Here is a 26,248-nt window from a genome sequence, read left to right as displayed (position 1 = left end):
ACACCAGAACAACTAGACACAAGGACAGTTTTTTCCCGAACGCCATCACTCTGCTAACAAATAATTCCCTCAACACTGTCAAACTATTTACTAAATCTGCACTACTATTAATCTTCTCATCGTTCCCATCACCCATCTTCTCCCACTTATGACTGTATAACTGTAACTTGGTTGCTTGTATCCTCACGATTTTTTATTGATATTGTTTCCTGATTGCTTATTTGTACCCTATGGCTATCATTAAGTGTTGTACCTTATGATTCTTGATGAACGTATCTTTTCTTTTATGTCTGCTGAGAGCATATGCACCAAGACAAATTCCTTGTGTGTCCAATCACACTTGGCCAATAAAAGGCCAAGGAGGAGCCTGGTGGCGCAGCAGACTAATAGCCTGTTATTAACATTCAGCTGCCTGCAATCACTGCAAGTTCGAATCTCCCCAGGCTCAAGGTTGACTCAGCCTTCCATCCTTTCTAAGGTAGGTAAATTGAGGACCCAGTTTGTGGGGGCAATAAGCTGACTTTGTATAAATATACAAAAGTATGAAGGCTATTGCTTAGCGTATTGTAAGCCGCCCTGAGTCTCTGGAGAAGGGCGGCATATAAATCAAATTAAAATAAATAAAATAAATAAATAAAAAATTTCTATTCTGTTCTGTCCTGTCCTGTCCTGTCCTGTCCTGTCCTGTCCTGTCCTATCCTATCCTATCCTATCCTATCCTATCCTATCCTAAGATGTTGGGAATATGTAAGTCCTGCAGAAGCATCAATAAAAGTTGTTTTTCTTGTTGAAAAACTAACCTGGGCCTGCTGCCCTGAAGAGAACTTACCGCCTGCCCTCAGCACTGTGCATTCAAGAAAGGAGACAGCGGGAGAGAGAGAAACAGAGGGCTTTGTTTGATCTGTTCATTCCAGGAATGTGGAGTGTCAATTACTGAAAATGGCCTCAGGATCAACACTCTTCTATCTTTAAAGATGCTACAGCAGAGAGAAGGTTTCTCTCCAGGCTGCCAAACCATAAAACCCTTCAGGCATCCCCTCAGGTGGGTTGAATTCAAGCTATTTAAATCTGCCGCTTAGGAATTCCAAAGCTGTAGGCTAGCTGGTTGAGAATGCTGTGGAAAGCCCAGACTAATAAACTGTAGGATCATCAAACAAATCTACCTGAAGTTCCCACTGGAGGCACAAATGACCAAAAGCTCATATTATTCTACTTTGGACATTTTATGCAGAAGATCTGCAGCTGCAGTCGACAAAGAAACCAATACAGTCCTAAGCTGCATTAACAGATAGATGGAATCAAGATCATGTGAAGAGTTAGTACCGCTTTTATAATCCCTTAGTAAGATCACACTTGGAATATTGCATCCAGTTTTGGTCAACACAATATAAAAAAGATGCTGAGATTCTAGAAAGAGTGTAGAGAAGAGCAACAAACATGATTAAGGGACTGGAGGCTAAAATGTATGAAGAATGGTTGCTGGAATTAGGTATTTTTAGTTTAATGAAAAGAAGGAGTAGGGGCAGTGGTGGGATTCAAATTTACTGGTTCTGTGGGCGTGGCAGGGAAAAGATACTGTAAAATCTCCATTCCCACCCCACTCCAGGGGAAGGTTACTGCAAAATCCCCATTTCCTCCCGATCAACTGGGACTTGGGAGGCAGAGAATAGATGTGGGTGGGGCCAGTCAGGTGGTATTTACCGGTTCTCTGAACTACTCAAAATTTCCGCTACTGGTTCTCCAGAACAGGTCTGAATCTGCTGAATACCACCTCTCGAGTAGGGGTGACATGATAGCAGTGTTTGGATATTTGAGGGGCTGCCACAAGAGGGAGTCAAGCTATTCTTCAAATCACCTGAAGGCAGGACAAGAAGCAATGGATGGAAACTAATCAAGGAGACAAGCAACCTAGAAGAAATTTTCTGACAATTAACTAGTGGAACAAATTGCCTCCAAAAGTTGTGAATTCTCCAACACTGGAAGTTTTTAAGAAGAGATTGGACAACCATTTGTCTGAAATGGTATAGGGTTTCCTGCCTTAGCAGGAGGTTGGACTAGAAGACCTCCAAGGTCCCTTCCAACTCTATTAGTTTAGTCTAGTCTAGTCTAGTCTAGTCTAGTCTAGTCTAGTCTAGTTTAGTCTAGTCTAGTCTAGTCTAGTCTAGTGAAAAGAAGGGCTAGGGGAGATATGATAGCGCTGTTCCAATATTTGAGGGGCTGCCACAAAGAAGAATGGGTCAACTAATTTTCCAAAGCACCTGAAGGCATGACAACAAGCAATAGATGGAAGCTAATCAAGAAGAGAACAAATCTAGAATTTAGGAGAAATTTCCTGACAGTTAAAACAATCAGTAGAACAGCTTGCCTTCAGACGTTGTGGGTGCTGATCACTGGAGGTTTTTTAGAAGAAGTTGGACATCCATTTGTCTGTATCGGGTCTCCTGCTTGAGGAGGGGGTTGGAGTAGAAGACCCGCGAGGCTTCTTCCAACTTTGTTACTCTGTTATCTAGCTCTCTGGAGAAGACTCTGATGCTGGAAAAGTTGGAAAGAAAGAGAAGAAGAGGATGACCAGCAGCCAGACGGATGGTCTCGGTGTAATGGAGATGGAGAAACTTTGGAAGAGCCTGAAGCAGCACCATGTTAAGAACAGATCGTGGTGGAGAACATTTATATTTGCAGTTTCTAGGAATCAGCAATGATTAATGGCGCATAATAATCAGGCTAGACTAGGAAGTCAGAAGAAAAACAAAAGAAGAAGAAAATTACTCCTAAGAAAATTATGTGGTTGAGGCCAAGAAGATGATTACATGAGTTGTTTGCAAGCAACACTTGAAGACTATATGACTTATTAACTCCCCAGAAATTATACCTGGAGGGAACTAGCTCTGGGCAGCTGGAATGAATAAGCATTGTTAATGGGAAACTCAACCATTGTTTGACCCTGTTGTGTGAACACAGGGGAGGTGCCTTCAGCATGTAGAGATCCACAGTAGGAAGCAGAACCTAGCTGATATTAACTAAGCGGTTTGATTAGTGTTTGCCTGGACTACTGTTAGGAAATTCGAGGGCTGGAGATAGACTGGGAAGATTTTAAAAAATCTTAGAAAAGGGTAGTAGAGTAGCGAGCTCCTTCTATACAGTTGCCAAAGAAGTTACATGGGTGTGTCTATCAGGTAACCTGAAGTCAAGGTCAACCTGGAAGATCTGAATGAGGTTGTAGGGATCACCAGAATGCCTACATGCCCTGTTTCCATCCTATTGGGACTCATCAGATGTTATTTTATGGCGTTCAAACCCTCATCTCAGAATTCAACTCATTAAATTTTGTGATTCCGGTGACCATGTGCAATGCATTAGCTTTGGAGCCTCCCAAGTTCCTGGCCCTCGGCAATTGCAAGAAGTGATATAAAGATGCTCTCTGAATGGTACCCACAGTCCACCTTTCCCTAAAGTCTTGGAGCCGAAACACAGATGTTGTCAACTTGCAAAGCTTTCCAGACCAGCTTTCAAATTGCCATAAGCAGGAAGGGGAAGAACTGACAGAGCTGCTTGGCTGCCCCAACTGAAAATACATTCCACACATGCCTTTCTCCAGATTGTATCCTAGGTTACCTGAGTCAGCAGGAGGGGTGGGGTTTTTACAGCCCGCCAATGTGGTCCATTGGAGAATGTGATTTATGACATGCTCAGGGAGGAGGGGGGGAGACAGGGTCATGGGGCCCCGTAAATTACATGGGGTCAGAGCTGACTCCACTTGAGTAATTGCCAGAATGTTGCTCCTAATAAATGACTGGATTTCTTTTGAAACTTGGCTCGAGGTTCATGAATTAATTAGGGCATCTTTCGGAAACTTCACAGATGTTACATTATGTTGTGCCATTGGAACTCATCATTTGTCAAGCAGTCAGTTAAGTCTTTAGAGTGGGTTTGACATTTTTGTCCACCTATCGAGTGCTTTCCATGAACCTGGGATAGGCAGATGTTTGTTTTTTTTTAATAAAAAGTTTTTATTTTCTGATCAAACAAGTATACAATATAAACAATCATTCAAACTATCATCAAGAAAAAGAGAAAAAAATCAATCCTTGGTAAACTCAATCTTCAACCCCTCCTCACCACCCCCCACCCCCGACTTCCCAGAACAAAAACAGGGCATAGATTTCACCAAACATTCGCTAAAATAAACTAGCTAACTGCAAGATTTAATAACTCCCAAAACCCCTTAACTCCCCTTTTACAATTTCATCAACCTCCCTTTTTATAGACTCAAAGTAGCATGTAATCCAATAACTCTAAGAGTTTTAAAACCATTAACAAATATTAAACATTCAAACCTAAAAACATTTTCCCCCCTCCTACTTTTCTCAAAGTTCAGATATTTTGAAATCTCATAACAAAAAATAAACCTTAGATATTCACTAATTAAATTTCTACATTTTTTAAATTTCTAAATTTCCCCCTTCATTATTCCTCCCTCCAACTTTTAAAATTTTTAAAAAATAATCATCAACATAATTAACCATTAGTACATAAACTAGAAAACCAAAAAGGATTAATCAACCATTAATGCATCATATTTAAAAATCAGTATTTAACTTTATACTTTTACCCCCTCAGTAGTTATAACACCTAAAACATAATCATTTTTAACCATGAGTAGAACAACTGCAAAGCCAAAAGAAAAGGTTAATCTTCCATTCCTGCTTTCTTATTTTGAAATCTCATAACAAAAAATAAACCTTAGGTATTCACTAATTAAATTTCTACATTTTTTAAGTTTCTAAATTTCCCCCCTTCATTATTCCTCCCTCCAACTTTTAAAATTTTGAAAGATAATCATCAACATAATTAACCATTAATACATAAACTAGAAAACCAAAAAGGATTAATCAACCATTAATACATCATATTTAAAAATCAATATTTAACTTTATACTTTTTCCCCCTCAGTAGTTATAACACCTAAAACATAATCATTTTTAACCATGAGTAGAACAACTACAAAGCCAAAAGAAAAGGTTAATCTTCCATTCTTGCTTTCTTTTTATATTTTTTCCAGTCTTTCTGCATCCCTCTTACTTCTATTTTGAGGAGGTTTTTCATTTTAATTTGAGGTTGATGTAACTGCAAAGATTGTCCCCTTTTTGAGAAAATTTCCTCTGATTTAGAGCCCCCAAATCGCCTCTTCATGCTTATATAAATCAGTTCATTCCTTCGTCTGTAAAACCAAAGTTTGTCAAGAGTTTGTGAAAAAAAGTTCAGTTGTTTCTTTTCTATTAAATGTATAAATGCCACTGGCAAATCTCCTTCATCTTCTGAAACTTCGAAAGTCTGGTCATTTACTACTTTTTTCCAAACCAAGTCATAATTTTGAAAGATTCTATCAATTTTTCCGAAAAGAGCAGAGAATAAGCTCGAAAATTCTTGAGAAAATTCTTCCACCTTCTCTGCTGCAATCAGAATATCTCCTGAATTGTCATCATGCTCCGTAGTTGTTTTTGTCTCCTCAGTCATTTCTGTTGTTATCCTTTTAAGAATTGCTATTTGATTACTTATAGCTGCAGTATGATTATTCATGGCTTCTTTTATAAATTCTGTAAATTCTGCATCAAAATCCTTATAACTCTGTAAATCAGACAACTGTTTCGTTTCTGACACCTCCAAATAGCTTCCAGCACTTTCAAGATCTCCTTTCTTAGAAGCCATTTTATTTTAGAAAGATTTTCTTTCTTCCCACAACCATAAAATCATAGTCAGAGCCATCCTTTTGAGCAGCTTTCAGCAATTTCTTTATAAATCACCAAACGAATTAATCTTTTCCCAAACAGCTCTTCAAAATCTATTCCAACAACTTAAAGCCAGTCTCTGAGCACGAGTCTATTAGCAAAGACTTTCCTTTCTAACTTTCACTTTTAAAATCGCAACAAAGAAACGCCATCTTAACTTCCAGCTCAGAAAATCCAATTAGAAACATTTTATCCCCGGAGTTAAGTATTATACTTGCAAAAAGCTTGTCCTCCTGCTTCTGTTCCGCCTGCTTTTTTGAAATCATTTAATCTTCTGTTTGACAGCAGAAATTGGACGCAACGCCTAGCTCTGTAAAAAAAAAACAGAGTCCCCCCGGATCCGGAGCTTCAGTGGGCTGAACGGGGAGCTCTCGCCCTCCTAACCCCTGGAATTAATCCAGGGGTTTTCGGGGAGCTCTACCCTCACCCACCTGCTCTCCTCCCCTTCTTTTCCCGAAGGGGAGATTTTCAAGCCGTTTGACAGCTGATTAACGCTGTCAGAACGGCTCAACGGAATCACGGGGGCGGCGGTCTAAAAAGACCGTCAATGGCGCTGCGGAGCCAACCCGGAAGTCCTCTGGGATAGGCAGATGTTGATGTTTGATGGTGTTAAAAGGTATCATCGCAGGATGTAAGCTGTTCCAAGGAGAACTGCCTTTTGCTATTAACCGATGGTGATTTTGTCAATGCCGAGGATGTTATGATTTGTTCTTATAATTAATTATTATTATTCTTGGTTTTTATGTTGGTTTAAAGTCTGTTTTTGGTGTTTTTCTTGTTAGTGGTGCTGTGGGTTTTTTTGCTGGTGCTTTTGTGCATTTGTTAAAACTTGTAATGAAGTAAATAAGGTTAAATACACTTTTAACAGAGAGGAATAATACCGGTAATAATAATAATAATTTATTAAACTTCTAGGTCACCCAACTCTAAACAACTTTAAACATAGGAATTACAATAGAATCAATAAACGTAACAAATAAAGATAAAACAATGCCTCTTTTGTCGCCCATGAGTGAATAGATTCCAGGTGAATAATGTGGCTAAAATACATTGACAAGATCTGATAAGTTTCTCTTGTCATAGAGGAAATGAAAAAAAGAATATTTCAGAGATAAAGTTTCCATTTTATAATGTTTACATACTTTGTCAGTGACCTTTCCTAACCTCTGGCATATCTCTGGAATGTTTTCAGAGAACTTTGGTTATTTCCTGGTTAATTTTTTACGTCACTCTTTTCCTGCTTATCTCTTATAACAAAGAATTGGACCTAATAGATTTATAATTAGATTTGCAATTGACCCTGGAGGTGAAAGAAATAGACTGTCAGGCTTTCCCCAGCTTGGGCATTTAGGAAAGAAAGACCCCTCGACTCCATATGTAGCGAAAGGTACACTTTTACTAAAGCCAAGTGGTTACAACATAAGCAAATCTGGATCTGAATATTCCTGCTTAAAACCTGCCTTTTATTTATTTATTTCTTAAATTTATATACCGCCCTTCTCCCGAAGGACTCAGGGCGGTGTACAGCCAAAGTAAAAAATATAGATACAAACATTAAAAACAATTTTAAAAAGATATATATATATACATTTGGCCCCATAATTAAAAGAACAATAACAAACCTATTAAAAACATTTTAAAAAGTGTTAAGCCAGCCCGGCTTGCTGAAAAAGAAAGGTCTTCAGGGCACGGCGGAAGGCACCGAGGTCTTGAATTCTTCGTATCTCTGGGGGCAGTTGATTCCAGAGGGCAGGTGCCCCCACAGAGAAGGCCCTCCCCCTGGGGGCCACCAGTCTACATTGCTTGGCCGATGGCACCCTGAGGAGGCCCTCTCTGTGGGAGCGCACAGGTCGGTGGCAGGCCGTTGGTGGCAGTAGGCGGTCTCAAAGATATCCAGGTCCTATGCCATGGAGCGCTTTAAAGGTGATAACCAACACCTTGAAGCGCACCCGGAAGACCACTGGGAGCCAGTGCAGCTCACGCAGGAGCTGCACTGGCCCAATTCCCAGGCCCTCCCTACTTGACCAGTTCATGAGTGTCCAACGATATTCAAATTTGGTGTTTTAATATATATGCTGACCCTGTAATCTGATGTGTGTGTGTATGTATTTGCTGATTATCTAAACTAACTATGTATATCAGTGATTGCATCATCTCTTTAAGATGCCATATGTTAAATAAAATAAATGTGTCAAATGCAACTTAAATAAATGGCAGAGCTTCAACCACATTGTCCCTGTCACCAGCTGGGTTCCTTTGAGGAGCCTCTGAGGACATCTTTGAATCACCAGATATAACACCTCTGGTTGTTACACCCAAACTTGGATGGGAACATCTATATTTGTTCCAAGATATTTTCCCTAGTTGGCCTTAGTAGAGGTCCTATAATCAGCCATGGAAAGTAGAACTTCTTGAGCCTGGTTCATAAAGTACCAAGCAACCAACTTTGCTTATCTAGTAGATTCATCCGTTAACTGTAACTCAACTTCCAGCCACAATTGAGCCCTAAATTTCTCTTGATAGGTGAGACGTTTGGTAAGTGAATTTTGCCCCATTTTGCGACCCTTCTTGCCACCGTTGTTAAGCGAATTGCTGCAATTATTAAGTTAGTAGTCCCAAAGGTGCTTTTTCAAGAGGCAACTGGACTTCCTGGTTTTTCTTTGAAGACGTTTCGCTTCTCATCCAAGAAGCTTCTTCAGCCATTTTCTATTCCCCACCATCCATGAATGCAAATGTCCAGCTGTCTGCAAGGAGTATAAAGCCTTCCATTCCCTCGCCATCCAGTCAGAGCTAAAGAAGCTTCTTGGATGAGAAGCGAAATGTCTTCACAGAAAAACCAGAAAGTCCAGTTGCCTCTTGAAAAAAAGCAGGGACGACCATGACTTGGATGACTGAGAATCTCCATAGATATTAAGTTAATAATACGGTTGTTAAATTAATCTAGCTTCCCCATTGACTTTGCGTGTCAGAAGGTCGTAAAACGGACACTGTAACCATCATAAATGTGAATCACTGCCAAGCATCCGAAGTTTGATCACATGACCTTGGGGATGCTGCAACGCAGGGGTGAAATGCTCCCGGATCAGACTGGATCGCCCAATCTGGTAGCGATCTTGGCTGGTGGTTCGGCGATCCGGTAGCGATGGCGAAGCGTAGCTCCGCCCACCTGGCCGGGTGTCATTACTTCCTGGGGTTTTTTACCTTCTTTTTTTTTTTGTTTTTTACCTTCTGCACATGCGCAGAAGGTTTTGCGGATGCGCAGAAAGTCTGCGCGCACCTGTGATGCGCGCGCATGCTCAAGTGAGCAAAGCACACTTCCAAAAGGGTAAGGAAGGTAAGTAGATTTCACCCCTGCTGCAATGGTTATTAAGTGTGAAGAATAGTCATAAGTCATTTTTTTCAGTGCTGTTGTAACTTCAAATGGTCACTAAATGAATGGTTGTAAGTCAAGGACTGACTATCTGCATGCTGGAATCTCATGTCTGAACACTGGAAGGGCAGGTGTCTATTTAAGAGGTGAGAAACTTGGTCGTTGTGTCACTGAACCGCAAACCACAGCATGGCAAGTACGGAAGGAAGGTTGGAGTTATATTCCTGCAACATCTGGAAGATGTTCTCTTCTACTGTTCTCTTCTATACTGTCTCCTATCGGCACATCTGGAAGAGGCACAAGGTGCTCTTGTTTGGTTTTAAGAACTGCCCAGTCTCCCTGAGCTAAAATAGCCACCCAGGGATAGAAAAACAGTATGGATCTAGAAGTGGCCAAAAGTGGGAAGAGGCCCACAGCTCGATGCTACAACCCTCTCCTGCACTGTGAGTTGTGCTATGTGTGGTTAGGTACTCCTTGACTTACAATAGTTTGTTTACTGACCTTTAGAAGTTTCAACGGCACTTGGTACTTAGGGCCGTTTTTCACACTTAATAACCATTGCAGCATCCCTACAGTCATGTGATCAAAATTCAGATGCTTGGCAACTGACTCACATTTATGACAATTGCAGTCCCCTTTTGCAACCTTCTGACAAACAAAATCAATGGGAAAGTCAGATTCACTTACCAACCGTGTTACTAACTTACGAACTGCAGTGATTCACTTAACAACTGGGACAAGAAAGGTCGTAAATTGGGGCAAAATTCGCTTAGCAAATGTCTCGCTTAGCAACAGAAATTTTGGGCTCCACTGTGGTCATAAGTCGAGGATTGCCTGTGCTGAAAAACCTATTCCTCTGAAATTTCCTTAAGATATTTTTGCACAACCACAAAGGCAAGAAATGTCTTTAAGAGAAGGATATGAAAAATGTATGATAGTTCTCGATTCCAAGCCAAGTTCCACAATTGATACTTACACAATATAAAAAGAAATAACGCACAACTCTGGCTGCAGCCATCCCCTATAGCAGCGGTGTCAAATTTGAGTCGTCACGGCGACGTCACGCAACGTTTTGGGACTGTTTTCTCCTTCGCTAAACCGGGCGTGGGTGTAGCCAGTGCGTGATGCATGCAGCCGTTTTTCACACTTAATAACCGTTGCAGCATCCTCATGGCCATGTGATCAAAATTCAGAGGCTTGGCAACTGACTCATAGTTAGGACGGTTGCATTGTCCTATGGTCACATGATTCCTTTTTGCGAAGTCAATAGGGACGCCGGATTCACTTAACAACCAAGTTACTAAGCTGTCACAACTCTGGCAAGAAAGGTTGGGAAATGGGGCAAAACTCACTTAACAAATGTCTCGCTTTAGCAACAGAAATTTGGGGTTCGATTGTAAGTCGAGGACTACCTGTATTTAAATTAAACCAGTGGTGAAATCCATTTTTTTTTACTACCGGTTCTGTGGGCGTGGCTTGGTGGGCGTGATGTGGCTTGGTGGGCGTGGCTTGTGCATGGCAGGGCAAGGATATTGCAAAATCTCCATTCCCTATCCACTCTGGGGCCAGCCAGAGGTGGTATTTGCCAGGTCCCCGAACTACTCAAAATTTCCACTACCGGTTCTCCAGAACCTGTCAGAACCTGCTGGATTTCATCCCTGAATTAAATGCTGCTAATAATGTCTGTATGTGCACCCAGCCCTAAAGATCAGATTTTACGGAACCTCTTCTTCTTTTTGTCATACTTTTAGAGGAAACGTGTTCTCACTCTTGCTTTTTCTTTTCTCTAGGGGAGAAATCTCAGTACGATCCTTCTTTTCATGGTCCTATCCAGAAGAGGTAAGAACACCTCGTGCGACGGAGGGATGACTGGAGTGTCAGATAGTAGATCGAGGCTGCTGGAGTTAAAGACGAAAGAGAAATTTTAGTTACTCAGAAGGAAAGAAGGGAGGTCTGTGAACAAGGACATCCATGGGGAAGTGGGGCACTAGAAAAATTTTAGAGGAGGCAGATAGTTGCAGGAAAGCATGTGGAAGAGATTTACATTTTGCTCGGGATGCTGAGTTTTATTTCTGGGCCTCAGGAATTAGATCTGCTGTCTGAATACACATTTTTGGAACCGTGAATATTTGAGATTCTGAAAAAACACCATTTTCTTTCAAGCAAGCTTCTTGGTTTTCGATGCTGTTTGCTCCCACAAAACTGGACTGGGACAACTCACCGCAGTCAATTTGCCACGGCCAATTCAGTGTGGTCGACTCGCTACGGCCAATTTGCCACAGAACAACTCACTGCGACAATTCAAAAATTCAATTTAATTGTTTAAAATAAGTAAAAAACTGATTTCAATTTTCATCATTCACATGTCATTTTGTCCCTCCTTTGGCATCCTTTCTTTAATGATTCTGTCTCACTATTTCTTCGATATTAGTGTAACTTTTGTCCCATAACGAGTTCTCCCTTTTTGCCATCACATGCCAAAAGTGGGGGGAGTGTGGGGGGGTGTCGCTCGCGCACGTGCCCACACCCATAATTCTATGCACCCCGCCCCCCATGCATGTGTGTGCAACCCCCCCCGCGCTCCCCCGACTTTTGGCATGTGATGGCAAGGTAGGCCCGTTTTTCGTTCTCCCCAGGCTCCAGAGCCTTTCTAGGAGGCTGGAGAGGGCAAAAATGGCTTTCCCCACTCCCCCAGAGGCCCTCCGGAGGCCGGAAACAGCCTTTTTCCTGACTTCCGGTGGGCCCAAAAGGCCCGAAAATTAGCGGGCCGACGCATGTATGCATGCCAGAGCTGAGCTCGCGTGCCCACTGATATGGCTCTGCATGCCACCTGTGGCACGCGTGCCATAGGTTCGCCATCACGGTTCTAGGGTGAGTTGGCCACAGTGAGTTGGATGCAACAAGTTGGCTGTGGCAAGTTTTTAGAATTTAGAATAACAGAGTTGGAAGGGACCTTGGGAGGTCTTCTAGTCCAACCCCCTCCTTACGCAGGAAACCTTACACCACTTCAGACAAATGGTTATCCAATATCTTCTTAAAAACTTCCAGTGTGGAGCATTTACAACTTCTGGAGGCAATTTGTTCCACTGTTTCATTGTTCTAACTGTCAGGAAATTTCTCCTCAGTTCTAAGTTGCTTCTCTCCTTGATTAGTTTCCACCCATTGCTTCTTGTCCTGCCTTCAGGTGCTTTGGACAATAGCTTGACTCCCTCTTCTTTGTTGACTGTGGTGAATTGACCACGGTGAGTTGTTGTAGAGCCCCACATCTCCCTACTACAAAATGCATGTTTAGTGTTTATAATCTGAAAGGGAGTGGAGAGTCACTAAATTTGAATATAATTATGATGAGGGTTGGCAGTTACTTGTTTATCTATTTCATTCCTTTTCCTTTATTACATTCTTCTCTTTCTCTTCTTCCTTTTTCATTTTCTGCACTTTTTCTCTTCTCTTCTCTTTCTCTTCTCTTCTCTTTCTTTAAGTTTAGTTTGAATTAGTTTTTACTATTGTAATCAGATATCACTAATAAAATTATATTCAAAAAATGCAAGTTTAGTGCTTTAACTTCCTGTTGGTGATGCATCAACATTATCCACTGTTGAGTCTACTGCAGTCAGCCTTCCCAACTCTGGACGGGTTGGACTTGAACCCCATAATCCCTTAGTAAGTAAGGCTGGTCTTAGCCCTGTTGTACCAGCACTGAATTTATACTCTGAATTCCAGGGCATGGATTGGCTGACAAGGACACTGTAGTTTGAAGTTTAAGGGGACTGGAGGGCACCATGCTGGGAAGTGCCATTTTTTGAATTGGGTGGGGGGGAGAATAGGCTACTTAGAGAAGAGCCTTATGTTCCTCCCACCCATAACCAATGGAAGAGCCCAGCATCCAATGATAGCAATAGCACTTAGACTTATATACCGCTTTATGGTGCTTTACAGCCCTCTCCGAATGGTTAAAAAGAGTCAGCATATTGTCTCCCCCCCCCAAACAATCTGGATCCTCATTTTACCAACCTAGGAAGGATGGAAGGCTGAGTCAACCTTGAGTCGGTCAGGATCGAACTCCAGGCTGATATCTCAGGGGCTGCCACAAAGAAGAGGGAGTCAAGCTATTCTCCAAAGCACCTGAGGGCAGGGCAAGAAGCAATGGGTGGAAACTAATCAAGGAGAGAAGCAACCTAGAACTAAGGAGAAACTTCCTGACAGTTAGAACAATTAACCAGTGGAACAACTTGCCTCCAGAAGTTGTGAATTCTCTAACTCTGGAAGTTTTAAAGAAGAGATTGGGCAACCATTTGTCTTAAGTGGTATAGGGCAGGGCTGAAATGTAAAATTTGTTACTACCGGTTCTGTGGGCGTGGCTTGGTGTGTGGGGGATTAATGTGACTGGGTGGGCGTGGCCAACTTTAAAAAAAAAACTTTTCAAAGCATTTTTTATAATGCTTTGAAAAGCCTCTCTGAGGATCAGGCAACTCAGCTGGGATCGTCAGAGACTTTTCAAAGCATTTTTTTTACCACCTCATCGGCCAAGAGGTTGCAGAAAAAAATGCTTTGAAAAGCCTCTGACAATCCCAGCTGAGCCGCGAGATCATCAGAGGCTTTTTTTAAAAACTTTTAAAAGCATTTTTTCGTCGGAAGAGGTTGTAGAAAAAATGCTTTTAAAAGTAAAAAAAAAAAAGCCTCTGATGATCGTGCGGCTCAGCTGAGCATGGGGGGGGGGGCAGGGATTTTTTCTACCGGTTCTCCGAACCACCCGCCGCCATCGCTACCTGGTCCAAACCAGGAGCATTTCATCCCTGGTATAGGATTTCCTGCCTAAGCAGGGGGTTGGACTAGAAGACCTCCAAGGTCCCTTCCAACTCTGTTATTTGATTCTATTCTAAATCAAGTTTGCTTGCAATACTGCAGTCTAACCACTGCACCATCACAGCTCTACCTAGCAATTATGCTCTGGATCCAACTTTGCATAAAGCCTGTGATGTTGTAGGTGGAATAAATGCACTCTGTGCATAGTATTTAAGGACATTTTTTTTCTTCTTTCTTCTTTTTTCCCCAATTTTAAGGCTTGATAATGTGTGAACCCATCCCTGCTGCACACATCACAGCACCAAGCCAACTTTGGCTGACCTCAGGAAAAAAACCTTGGCTTGGTTAGTGCTTGAATAAGAAAGTACAAGAAGTCCCATGTGTGTTAGCTGGCTTGAGAAATCATAAAAAATGCTTTATGGCACGAAGGCACTAGAATTTAAGGCTGACATTTTAGTTTTTCCATTTGATGTAAATACCCATACACATGTGCCTATAAGTTAGTTTGTTGATGACTGACCCCTCACTCTCTCTGTTCCAGGAGCTGTACAGATATTATTTGCTGTGTTATCTTTGGGGTCTTCCTCTTTGGCTACATGATAATAGGGCTTTTGGGTGAGTAAGTTTCTTAACTTAGAGAAGAGGACCGAGGGAGCTGGATCCAAATATATTATTCCATTGCAAAGGAGCCAGTTTAGTAGACCACATATGAGAAACAAATGTGCACACATAGTGTTATCACCATATAGATGAGCAGCGTGATGATTTAGTGGTGAAGACACTTGCCTCCCACTTGGAAGGTTGAGAGTTCAACCCTAGGTAGCGACAAGTGTTTCTTTCTTAGGGTGCTAGGAAAAAATATCTGCTGTGAACTCTGCATGGTGTCAGGAAGGGCATCCGGCCAGTAAATTCTCAGCTCCATCCAGTTGCCCTGACTCTACCCCGAATTAAGGGAATACAAGGGAATTAGTGTTATCTCCATAGATCAAGGGTGGGGAACTATGGCCCTTTTATGACTTGTGGACTTCAACTCCCAGAATTCCTAAGCCAGCCATTAAAGTCCACAAGTCATAAAGGGGCCATAGTTCTCCATCTCTGCCACAGATCATCAAAGGTCTTCATTGTTCAACACTAACAGACATTAAAATCTGGGAACACTCTGGACGGGGAATGTGCAGATTCAGACTGTAGTTCCCCCCTCAACCACAAAAACTCCCTTGAGGATTTGGGGTTGTTTGTTTTTCTCTCTCAACCCAAGAGCCAGAGTGGGGTAATGGAGAAGGTTTTGAACTACCGTGTTTCCCCAAAAATAAGACCCTGTCTTATATTTTTTTGAACCCCAAAATAAGTGCTTGGCCTTATTTTCAGAGAGGTCTTATTATTTTGGGGAGCGTGGAGCAAGATGGGGATCCTCTTGTCGTGTTACCTGATTTCCAGCTCTGCGTTTAAATATTTTTGGGGAGGGTTTATTTTCGGGGGGGAGGCTTATTTTAGCGCATGTGCTCAAAAGCCCGATTGGGCTTATTATCAGAGGATGTCTTATTTCCGGGGAAACAGGGTAGAAGCAAAGACAATTCTGTTCCGGGCCTCCTTAGACACAGAAGCCAACTGGGTGACTTTGGGCCAGTCTGTTTTTAGCCTTTTACTGATTGATATTTTGCCATCATTCCTAACAATAATTGTTGATTCTCCATGAGGATCTGTCCCTAACCTGGTCTTTCAATGCTTTCAGTTACTACCAGTACTTTAATTGAAACGATCCCTGTTACTGCTGGTCAACTTTATATTCTATTTATCATATTAAGTAATAATATAATACATTGTATTATGTATTATTAATTAATTATTACTGTACAATAAATTATACCGATCATCTCTATTTATTATACTAAATAAGACAAATCTCATATATATTATTTATTCTGTAAATAATATATGTAAATATAAATAATATATGTAATATAGCCTCTGTATTCTAGAAAGAGTACAGAGAAGAGCAACAAAGAGGATTAGGGGAGTGGAGGCTAAAACATATAAAGAACGGTTGCAGGAATTGGGTAGGTCTAGTTTGATAAAAAGAAGGACTAGGGGTGATATGATAGCAGTGTTCCCATATCTCAGGGGTTGCCACAATGAAAGTTCCACAGTGCTCAGGACCTTAGACTGGGCCGAATAGTTCACTTTCCAACATGACAATGATCCTAGGTAGACAGTCAAGACAACACAGGAACAGCTTAGGGACAACCTTGTGAACATCCTAGAGTGGCCCAGACAGAGCCTTGATTTGAACTCTTGAACCAACAGTCTCCCAGTCCCCGCTGCTGAAAAACACCCCCACAGCATGATAGATAAATGGATGGATGGATGGGTGGATGGATATCTATATCTATCTATCTATCTATCTATCTATCTATCTATCTATCTATCTATCTATCTATCTATCTATCTATCTATCATTTATATTTGCTGATAAAGATATAAAGGAAAACTTTATTTCCTCAGCAAATATAAATTTGGTATAAAATGGTTTGTCATGAATGCGACTGCTTGAGGGCTCCTGGATTGGAGCTGAAACGCGAAAGGGAAGCAGTATGCTCCCTCCCATATTGGGGTAATTTGACAAGCTGGTTGTTGAAAGAAATCATTAGGGCAGAGTTGTAGCAATAGGAGACAATATAGAAGAGAACATTTTCCAGTTGTTGCACAATATAACTCCAACCTTCCTTCCGTACTCGCCATGCTGTGGTTTGCGGTTCAATAACATAATAACCAAGTTTCTCATCTCTTAAAACATCTGCCTCTCCAGTGTTCAGATAGGTAGGTAGGTAGGTAGATAGATAAGATTAGATAGATAGATAGATAGATAGATAGATAGATAGATAGATAGATAGATAGATAGACAAACAAGTATTGATTGAACTGAGAATGTAGAGAAAATGACCAAAATTGCAGAGGGCACATCCAGGGCTAGCATGGAAATATTCAAAGGTCAGCCTATGGCCATCCCAGGCCCCAATGATTGTATCCCAAAAAGCTGTAGAACTAAAGAGTCCTGTATCCTTTGATACAACTTTCTTTGTGGCTTGATTGAATGGGTGCTGACTAGCAGAGCCTATTGTCACTAAATCATGCATTTCCTGGGCACTGGGAAGAGATCATTGTTTTGGAGGAGCCTGTATTTTAACTTGTCAGCTTTAAGCATTCAGAATCCATCCTATGGCAAGAAGGAGCCTTGGGTTTCATTAACAAAAAGGGTAAGAAGGGTCAAATAGCCTCCTTAAGCTTTCTTAAAAGAAATTATCTCTTTTGTCCAGCAGATCATTTGGTTAAAAGCCTCCCTGGGCTCTTAAAGGAATAACTCCTCTCTTGAAGGCTTTAGATAAGACGAATGTACCGGTATCTCTCCCCCCAATCCTCCTCCTCTCCACTCCACCCATAACAGCAAAAATAGTAGAATCGAGCCTCTGTAATTAAGAAATAAGGAGAAAGTTGCTTGGACATTAAAAAAAAAGAGGGATCTGCAGTTACCATGTGATTTTTTTTGGTCCTAATCCAGTGTTTCTCAACCGTTGCAACTTTTAAGAAGTTTTTTTTTTGTTTGTTTGTTTGAATTTGATTTATATGCCGCCCTTCTCCGGAGACTCAGGGCGGCTTACAATGCGTTAAGCAATAGCCTTCATACTTTTGTATATTTATACAAAGTCAGCTTATTGCCCCCACAATCTGGGTCCTCATTTCACCTACCTTTGAAAGGATGGAAGGCTGAGTCAACCTTGAGCCTGATGAGATTCGAACTTACAGTAATTGCAGGCAGCTGGTGTTAAATTACAGTGCTTAGTCTGTGAGCTATCCAGTCCAGTGTGGACTTCAATTCCCAGGATTCCCCAGGCAGCATGGGCTGTTGAAGTCCAGACTTCTTAAAATTCTCACTTTGTTAGGGGCCCCAAAGTTTCCAGGTAACTCGTGAATATTGATGGTAAATTATGAAAGTTTGATTTTTTATTTTTATTTTTTACTCTTGCCTTCCTTCCCATTTTCTTCTTCCTTCCTTTATTTCTTTCTTTTCCCCCAAGCCTGGCTCTACGGTGATCCGCGACAAGTTATTTATCCCAGAAATTCAACGGGATCCTATTGTGGAATTGGCGGCAATCGGTACGTTTGAAACATTGGTGAAATTCAATTTTTTTTTACTACCGGTTCTGTGGGCGTGGCTTGGTGGGTGTGGTGTGGCTTGGTGGGCGTGGCTTGGTGAGCATGGTAGGATACTGTAAAATCTCCATTCCCACCCCACTCCAGGGGAAGGATATTGCAAAATCTTCATTCCCACGCCACTCTGGGGCCAGCCAGAGGTGGGAATTGCCGGTTCTCTGAACTACTCAAAATTTCCGCTACCAGTTCTCCAGAACCTGTCAGAACCTGCTGGATTTCACCCCTGATTTGAAATCCTGGAAAGGAAGGGAGGGACTCATCAAAATTGTTGCTTGGTTAGAGAGGTGGGGTGGATTGTAACAAGCAGAGATTTAACTAAGCTCAAACAGCCACAGTTTTCCTGGAATTAAAAAAAAAAAACCTGTACAGGTAGACCTCGATTTACAACAGTTTGTTTAGTGACAGTTCAAAGTTACAACTGCACCAGTGGTGGGTTTCAAAATTTTTTATTACCAGTTCTGTGGGCGTGGCTTGGTGGGCGTGGCAGGGGAAGGATACTGTAAAATTTCCATTCCGACCCCACTCCAGGGGAAGGTTACTGCAAAATCCCCATTTCCTCCTGATCAGCTGGGACTCGGAAGGCAGAGAATAGATGGGGGCGGGGCCAGTCAGAATTTTTACTACCAGTTCTCCGAACTACTCAAAATTCCCACTACTGGTTCTCCAAAACTGGTTAGTACCTGCTGAAACCCACCTCTGAATGGCATTGAAAAGAGTGACTTAGGACCATTTTTCATACGTATGACCGCTGCAGCTTCCCCCTGATCACGTGATCAAAATCCAGACGCTTGGCAACTGGTTCCTATTTATGACGGTTGCGGTATCCCGGTGTCATATGATTTCCTTTTCTGACCTTCGGACAAGCAATGCGGAAGCTAGATTTACTTAACAACTGTGGCAAGAAAAATCATAAATTGGGGTGAAATTCACTTAACAAATGTTTCGCTTAGCCACAGAAATTTTGGGCTCAACTCTGGTCGTAAATCGAGGATTACCTGTACAAGATAGTGTCCAGTAGTAGGTTAACCAGACGTATTTTGAGAATTGAAGCAGCCCGAGCGTCTTTATTTTTTAATTACCTGGATTTCTTTCTTTTAATACATTCATCAATTCTCTTTTTCTGTTTAGTGACAAACCTTACCTTCTCTACTTCAACCTCATGAAATGTGTCATGGAAGTGAATCCACTGGCAATAGCAATGAAGGGTTTGCAATGCCCTACCCCACAGGTAAAATCTATCCTGCTTTATGTGTATATGTGTTTGTGTATGTGTATGTGTGTGTGTGTTGAACATGGTACAGATAGTCCTGAGTTAGTAATTACAACTTGGTCATTAAGCAAAACAGTCGTTAAGTGAAACCGTGACTGTACTTAGGTTCTTAGAGAACTGAGAAGGTCATAAATGCGAGTATTGGTTAGTTTTTCACCTTTGTAATTGCAAACAGTCACTAAACAAGACAGTCACTAAACAAGCACAGCCTGTGCATCTGCTTTTGTGCATGTTTTGTAGACCTTTGGGGCCTCCCAAATTTCTTATCCACAATTTTAATGTTTAGGGAGTATTCTTAATGAAAAAAAGAAATAAAAATACTGCTAACACTGTACCAGCCTGGATTTCCCACAATGCCTCTGGGTTTCACATTTCAAATTTCCAAATTTCAAATCTTTATTGTCAGTGCACAACATATGTACAATGAGATTGGCTGAGCTCCCTCAGTGCAAACCCCTCCAACACTCACAGTGAAGAGAGAAAATCGCTGACCCAATAAATCATATTAAGAAAACACCCAGTCCTATTGTACCAGTGTGAACATGTTACACATTGCACCAGCCCTGCAGTCCATCATACTATGTAGTTATGATGTTATTTCTCATTCAGGAGTCTGACAGCCCACGGATAAAAACTGTTCTTCAGCCTGTTTGTGTGGCTGGCTATACTTCTATATCTCCTTCCCGACGGTAGGAGGGTAAAGAAGTGGTGATCAGGGTGAGAGTCCAGAAAAAGCTTCACCAAGCTACCACCTCACCTGGCCAGGGGAAAAAAAGGACATTGAGTTTTCCCAGATGTGCCAGTTTACCTATTCTAGTAAATAGAACTTTGAAAAATGCTTGCTTCAGAGTTTTTACTTGGAGTTGGGGGGTTTTCTGGAACGCTGACAGACATATTGGGCCACTAAGCAGCAAAATTGTGACATTGTACTTCAGACTCCGCCTCTTTGGAGTTGATGTGCTATATGGGTTGATATACAGGTAGTATGTCAGGGTTCCAAGGAACACCCTCAATGAAAGAAGACTCCGGGGCTAGAAGTTCCATTTTATTAGAGATGTCATATTGGCACATCTAGGAAAACCCAAATCTGAAAGCTTCCAGATTTCCCCCACCTAAATGAAAATCCCAATCCCTGCCCAGCACCCACATTTCCATCACATGGTCCAATCAATGCACCGTTCCAACTAGGGATGCCTCCCAGTCACACCCCCTCCAGGTGCAGGGCAAGATGTCCTTGACTCTCAGAGAAAGGAATGTTATTATGACTATATATCACCCGTGCTCCATACAATCCCCCCCTCCCAGTTTCCCACAGCAGTAAATGTGGCAGCCCTGAAGATCCAATGCAAAGATGGCTTCCAGGCCTGACATAGTCCTTGACTTACAACAGTTCATTTAGTGACTGTTCAAAGTTACACTGAAAAAAGTGACTTATGACCGTTTTTCACGTGATCAAAATTCGGACGCTTGGCAACTGACTCATATATATGACTGTTGCAGTGTCCCGGGGAATGTGATCCCCTTTTGCAACCTTCCGACAAGCAAGCCAGATTCACTTAACAACCATGTCACTAACTTAACAACTGCAGTGGTTCACTTAACAACTGTGGCAAGAAAGGTCGTAAAATGGGGCAAAATTAACTTAACGAATGTTTCACTTAGCAACAGAATCTTTGGGCTCAATTGCGGTTGTAAGTCGAGGACTACCTGTACATACACATTAGACATTAATACAGATAGTCCTTGACTTGCGACCACAACTGAGCCCAAAATACCTGTTTTTAAGTGAGACATTTATTAAGTGAAATTTGCCCCATTTTGCAATTTTTCTTGTCATACTTGTTCAGTGAATCACTGCCATTGATAAGTTAGTGACACAGTTCTTAAGTGAATCTGACTTCCCCATTGATTTTTCTTGGTTAAAAGATTGCAGAAAATTAAGAATGTCCACTGCATATAAGGAAAATCAATATAAAATGTTTTATAGATGGCACACGCCCCCTGAGAAACTGGCAAAAATGTTTAAAGATAAATCAGCTAAATGTTGGAATTGTCAGGTTCTTATTACCATATGTGGTGGACATGTCCAGAAGCTAAAAATTATTGGAATAAAATTAAGATATGGCTGGAAGAAATGATACAACAACGTATTGATTTAAAACCAGAACTGTTCCTACTGGGTATCCTGCCAGAAAAAAATAGCAAAGAAAATATTTATTTGATTATACATGTAATAACAGCTGCAAGGATTATATATGCACAACATTGGAAAGCAGAGAAAATACCTTTGGAAGGAGAAGTAATTAAAAAAAATTAGATTGTGCAGAAATGAATAGATTGACTATGATGATTAAAGAGAGAGAAGATTCAGAATACTTTAAGATATGGAATCAACTCTACTATTGGTTAGAAAAGGGATACAAATAAGTAAATTAATAGTTATGTATAAAAACGCTATAATCAGAATATTTTGTTAGTGATGAATTGTTGTAATTGATTGGATGAGAATGAAGACAGAAGAAATAACAAAAAGAAGAAGGATTGTAGATAACACCGAGATGTCACACGGAAGGAATGACTGATAGATTAAATGTTTATTTGTTTAAAAAATAAAAAACTTAAATAAAAAATAAAAAAAAGATAACAGAAGGTGAGCACATGGCCTTGGGACACACCAATGGTCATAAATTTGAATTAGCTGCCAAGCATCTGAATTTTGCTGACATGATTATGGGGATGCTATAAAAAGGTTGTTACAGTGAAAAATGGTCATATTACTTTTTTCAGTGCCGTTGTAACTTTGTTGTTTTTTTGTAAAAAGTTTTTTTTATTTTTTAACACACAGACAAACACACAAACAATTTATTTTTTTTTCTGAACAGAGTATTGGCCAGTTCATAAATTTAAACAATTTTTCAATACAATTTATATATTCCCTTTTGCCATAATATCTTCCCTTCTTCTCCCTTTTATTCTTTTTTTTTACTCCATATTGCCCATTCATCTTAGCTCTAATCTTCAACAAATTCCATTTTTCCCTTCATCTCTATATGAAACCCCTTAAATTTAAAATCTCATTTAACATATTCCCTAATGTTACAATCATTCATTTAATATGAAAATAATAATCACTTGTATGACAGGGTTTTTTTCCCCTCCTCTTTATATGCTGACAGTAAACCAAATTGCTTCCTTAGATTTTGTCTCTTATTTTCAAATATTTTATCAAAAATACCTATTTCAAACCCTCTTAATCATTTCTACTAAAATAATAAGCCAACAGACATTTTATACCATACATTTTCTTAGATCTTATTCTAAATAATACACTTCAACCTCTTAATAAAAATCAATTACTCATATAACAATTGTTTCCCCTTTTTTATATAATACTGTGTGCCTGTTGAACTGTTGTAAGTCAAGGACTACCTATAGCTGGTTGGAATTATTCTATCTGCAGTCTTGACTATCTGTTGAAGTCTATATACCCATCCTGTTGGGCGGCTATGCTAAACCAGACAATTATAGGAGTACAAATAACAGACTCGATAGTTGTCTCAAAGGTGCTTTTTCAGGAGGCAACTTTCTTGATTTTTTTTTCTTTGAAGACATTTTGCTTCTCATCCAAGAAGCTTCTTCAGCTCTCACAGGATGGTGGGGAAGTTAGAGCTGAGGAAGCTTCTTGGATGAGAAGCGAAACGTCTTCAAAGGAAAAAAAATCAAGAAAGTTGCCTCCTGAAAAAAGCACCTTTGGGAGAAACAGGATTTGGATGATTGAGAATCTCCATAGACTTTTAGACTCAATAGTTCCTCCGTAAAACTGTATCAGCAGCTCCTGGGGCACTTTGAACTTCCTGAGCTGACACAAGAGAAACCATTGCAGATGGTTTTTCAGACTGATTCCCTGCGCTCCTTCCTTTTCAGATTTGTGTCTCCAATTGCTCCAGCAAATTCTGGGCGGTGCCTCCAACTGATTTAGTACCTCCAAGTTCCTTAAGAAAGAAGCCTTCTGATGTGTGGAATCAGACAATGTGCCAACCCAGCATTGATATCGAAACTACCAAGTTGGTAAGTTGCCTTCGGATAGCCCCAATCTTTAATTCTTTGCCTTCCCTGTAATCCTGAAGGAGGTTTCAAGTTTCCTTGGATAATTCAGTGGGGCCTTGCCTCAAAGGTGGTGTTTTTTTCTACAAAAGACAACTGGACTGGGTTTTTTTCCCTTAAGGAAGGAGAAGAAAAAGTTTCACTTCTCATCCAAGAAGCTTCATCGGGTCTCATGGTGAAGGGATGGAAGGACAAGGTTTTGATAGGACAGGGGCGTCAAACTCGATTTCAGTGAGGGTCGCATCAGGGTTGTATTTGACCTTGAGAGGGCCGGGGGGCATGGCCGGGTGAGCGGTGTGGCCAGAGGGCATGGCCAGCTTGACATCACTTGTTAAGGCTCCGTTTATGGCTGCAACGGCTTCCTGCAGTCCTCTGCCAACAAAAATGGAGCTCTCCATGGCAACCACAAGCTCCATTTTTGCTGGCACAGGGCTGCAGGAGGCTGTCGCAGCCGAAAACAGAGCCTGGCTGGGCCACACACGGCCCTCCCGAGCTCCGTTTTCAGTGGCAGAGGCACTGCGGGCCGGTCCTTTGCTGTTTCCAGCCAAAGAGGTTGCAGAAAAAAATGCTTTTAAAAGCCTCTGACGATCGCAGCTGAGCCACGCGATCATCAGAGGCGCTTTTTTAAAAAATACTTTTAAAAGCATTTTTTTGGGCAAAGAGGTAGAAAAAATGCTTTTAAAAGCCTCTGCCAATCCCAGCTGAGCCGCGCGATCATCAGGGGCTTTTTTTTTTACTTTTAAAAGCATTTTTTCGGCCGAAGAGATTGTAGAAAAAATGCTTTTAAAAGTTAAAAAAAAAAAGCCTCTGATGAGGTGGGCGGGGTAAGGGAGTGGCGACCGGGCCAGGGACCAGTTCGGGGGCGTGGCCAACCAATGTTATTACTGGTTCTCCGAACTACTACAAATTTTTACTACCGGTTCTTGCGAACCGGTGCAAACCAGGAGCAACCCACCACTGAGTATTGCAGACTAATTCTGCCCACAGCCTGGAGTTCGTCGATCCTGACCGACTCAAGGTTGACTCAGCCTTCCATCTTTCCGAGGTCAGTAAAATGAGGTCCCAGATTGTTGGGAGCAATAGGCTGACTCTGCAAAAACCGTTTAGAGAGGGCTATAAAGCACTGCGAGGCGGTATATGAGTCTATGTGCTAATGCGCGTCTACGGCGCAGCCCTTGTAGCAGTTCCAAGAAGAGTCCAACAACCAATTGCAGCCTGATTTAGGTGACCTTGAGAGCACAGATAAACCTCTTGGTGGCCTCAACGGCTCTCACAGAGAGTGCTAATGATCAGATGGCTCTGTCTCATTGCAATATTCCTGGCATTTAACCCCAAGAATTCCCCCATTAGGGGTCGTTCTAATTATCTGAATGCAACCTTGCTAAGAATCTCTTGCTTTTTTTCCCCAGACTGTGTCAGAAATCATCAACCAGCAACTTTGTCTTCAGTTCACCATCCCAACCAAGCCAAGTAAGTGTTGATTCTGCAAACGAAAAAAAAAAAGACTCTTGGAATCAGCGATTACATTGCTAAAATGACAGAAAACAAAAAGATCTCAGACCAGAGATGTCAGGTTTTCAAACTTTGCTATACAGGCAGTCCTCAACTTACAACAGTTCATTTAGTGACCGTTCGAAGTTACAACGGCATTGAAAATAGTGACTTATGACAAGTGGTGGGTTGCTCCCGGTTCGCATCGGTTCGCAAGAACCGGTAGTAAAAATTTGTAGTAGTTCGGATAACCGGTAGTAACATTGGCTGGCCATGCCCCTGAACTGGGTCCCCGGCCCGGTCGCCACTCGCTTACCCTGCCCACCTCATCAGAGGCTTTTTTTTTTTTACTTTTAAAAGCATTTTTTCTACAACCTCTTCGGCTGAAAAAATGCTTTTAAAAGTAAAAAAAAAAAGCCTCTGATGATCGCATGGCTCAGCGGGGATCGTCAGAGGCTTTTAAAAGCATTTTTTCTACAACCTCTTCAGCTGAAGAAGTTGTAGGAAAAAAAAATGCCTTTAAAAGCCTCTGGCGATCCCAGCTGAGTTGCCTGATTGTCAGAGGCTTCTAAAAGCATTTTTTTCTGCAACCTCTTAAGGTTGTAAAAAAAATGCTTTTAAAAGTAAAAAAAGAAGAAAACGTTGGCCACGCCCACCCAGTTACATCACCCCCCACCAAGCCATGCCCACAAAATAAGCCACGCCCACAGAACCGGTAGTAAAAAAATTTAGAACCCGCCCCTGCTTATGACCATTTTTTTACACTTATGACCATTGCAGCATCCTGATGGTCACTGACTTACATTCAGATGCTTGACAACGGACTCATACTTACGACGGTTGCAGAGTTCAGGAGTCACTTTGCGACCTTCTGACCAGCAAAGTCGATGGGGAAGCCAGATTCACTTAACAACCGTGTTCCTCATTTAACAACTGCAGTGATTCACTTAACAAAGCAAGAAAAGTCGTAGAATGGGACAAATTCACTTAACAAATGTTTCACTTAACAACATAAATATTGGACTCAGTTGTGGTCGTAAATTGACCTGTAATGCCAAATCCCACAGCCAGATGCAAAAAAACCCGCACCTATTAGGATTAAATAATTCTAATTTTCATAGGCTGGCAGACCATGATTATGGTTGCTTATTCTTAGTCACCTCTTGCTTGATTGCTGCCTTGACTCAGCCTTCTGTCCTTCCGAGGTCAGTAAAA

At 41.3% G+C, this 26,248-nt stretch overlaps 1 protein-coding gene across 1 annotated transcript in view; it reads left to right on the top strand.

The window, feature by feature from the left end:
- Nucleotides 1-26,248, top strand: part of SLC44A4 (solute carrier family 44 member 4) — a 70,652-nt gene that overhangs the window by 16,968 nt on the left and 27,436 nt on the right. Inside the window, exons 2-7 of the mRNA XM_070936618.1 lie at nt 10,947-10,995; nt 14,501-14,574; nt 18,033-18,111; nt 19,297-19,396; nt 23,363-23,506; nt 24,952-25,012. Of these exons, the coding sequence (XP_070792719.1) occupies nt 10,947-10,995; nt 14,501-14,574; nt 18,033-18,111; nt 19,297-19,396; nt 23,363-23,506; nt 24,952-25,012 (507 nt within the window). The remainder of the gene's footprint in view (nt 1-10,946; nt 10,996-14,500; nt 14,575-18,032; nt 18,112-19,296; nt 19,397-23,362; nt 23,507-24,951; nt 25,013-26,248) is intronic.

The sequence above is a fragment of the Pituophis catenifer genome, unplaced genomic scaffold (genome assembly GCF_029215685.1).
Source record: "Pituophis catenifer annectens isolate HBS135680 unplaced genomic scaffold, rPitCat1.0.hap2 SCAF_2, whole genome shotgun sequence".
NCBI lineage: Eukaryota > Metazoa > Chordata > Lepidosauria > Squamata > Colubridae > Pituophis > Pituophis catenifer.
This window is presented reverse-complemented; position numbering and strand designations above follow the sequence as displayed.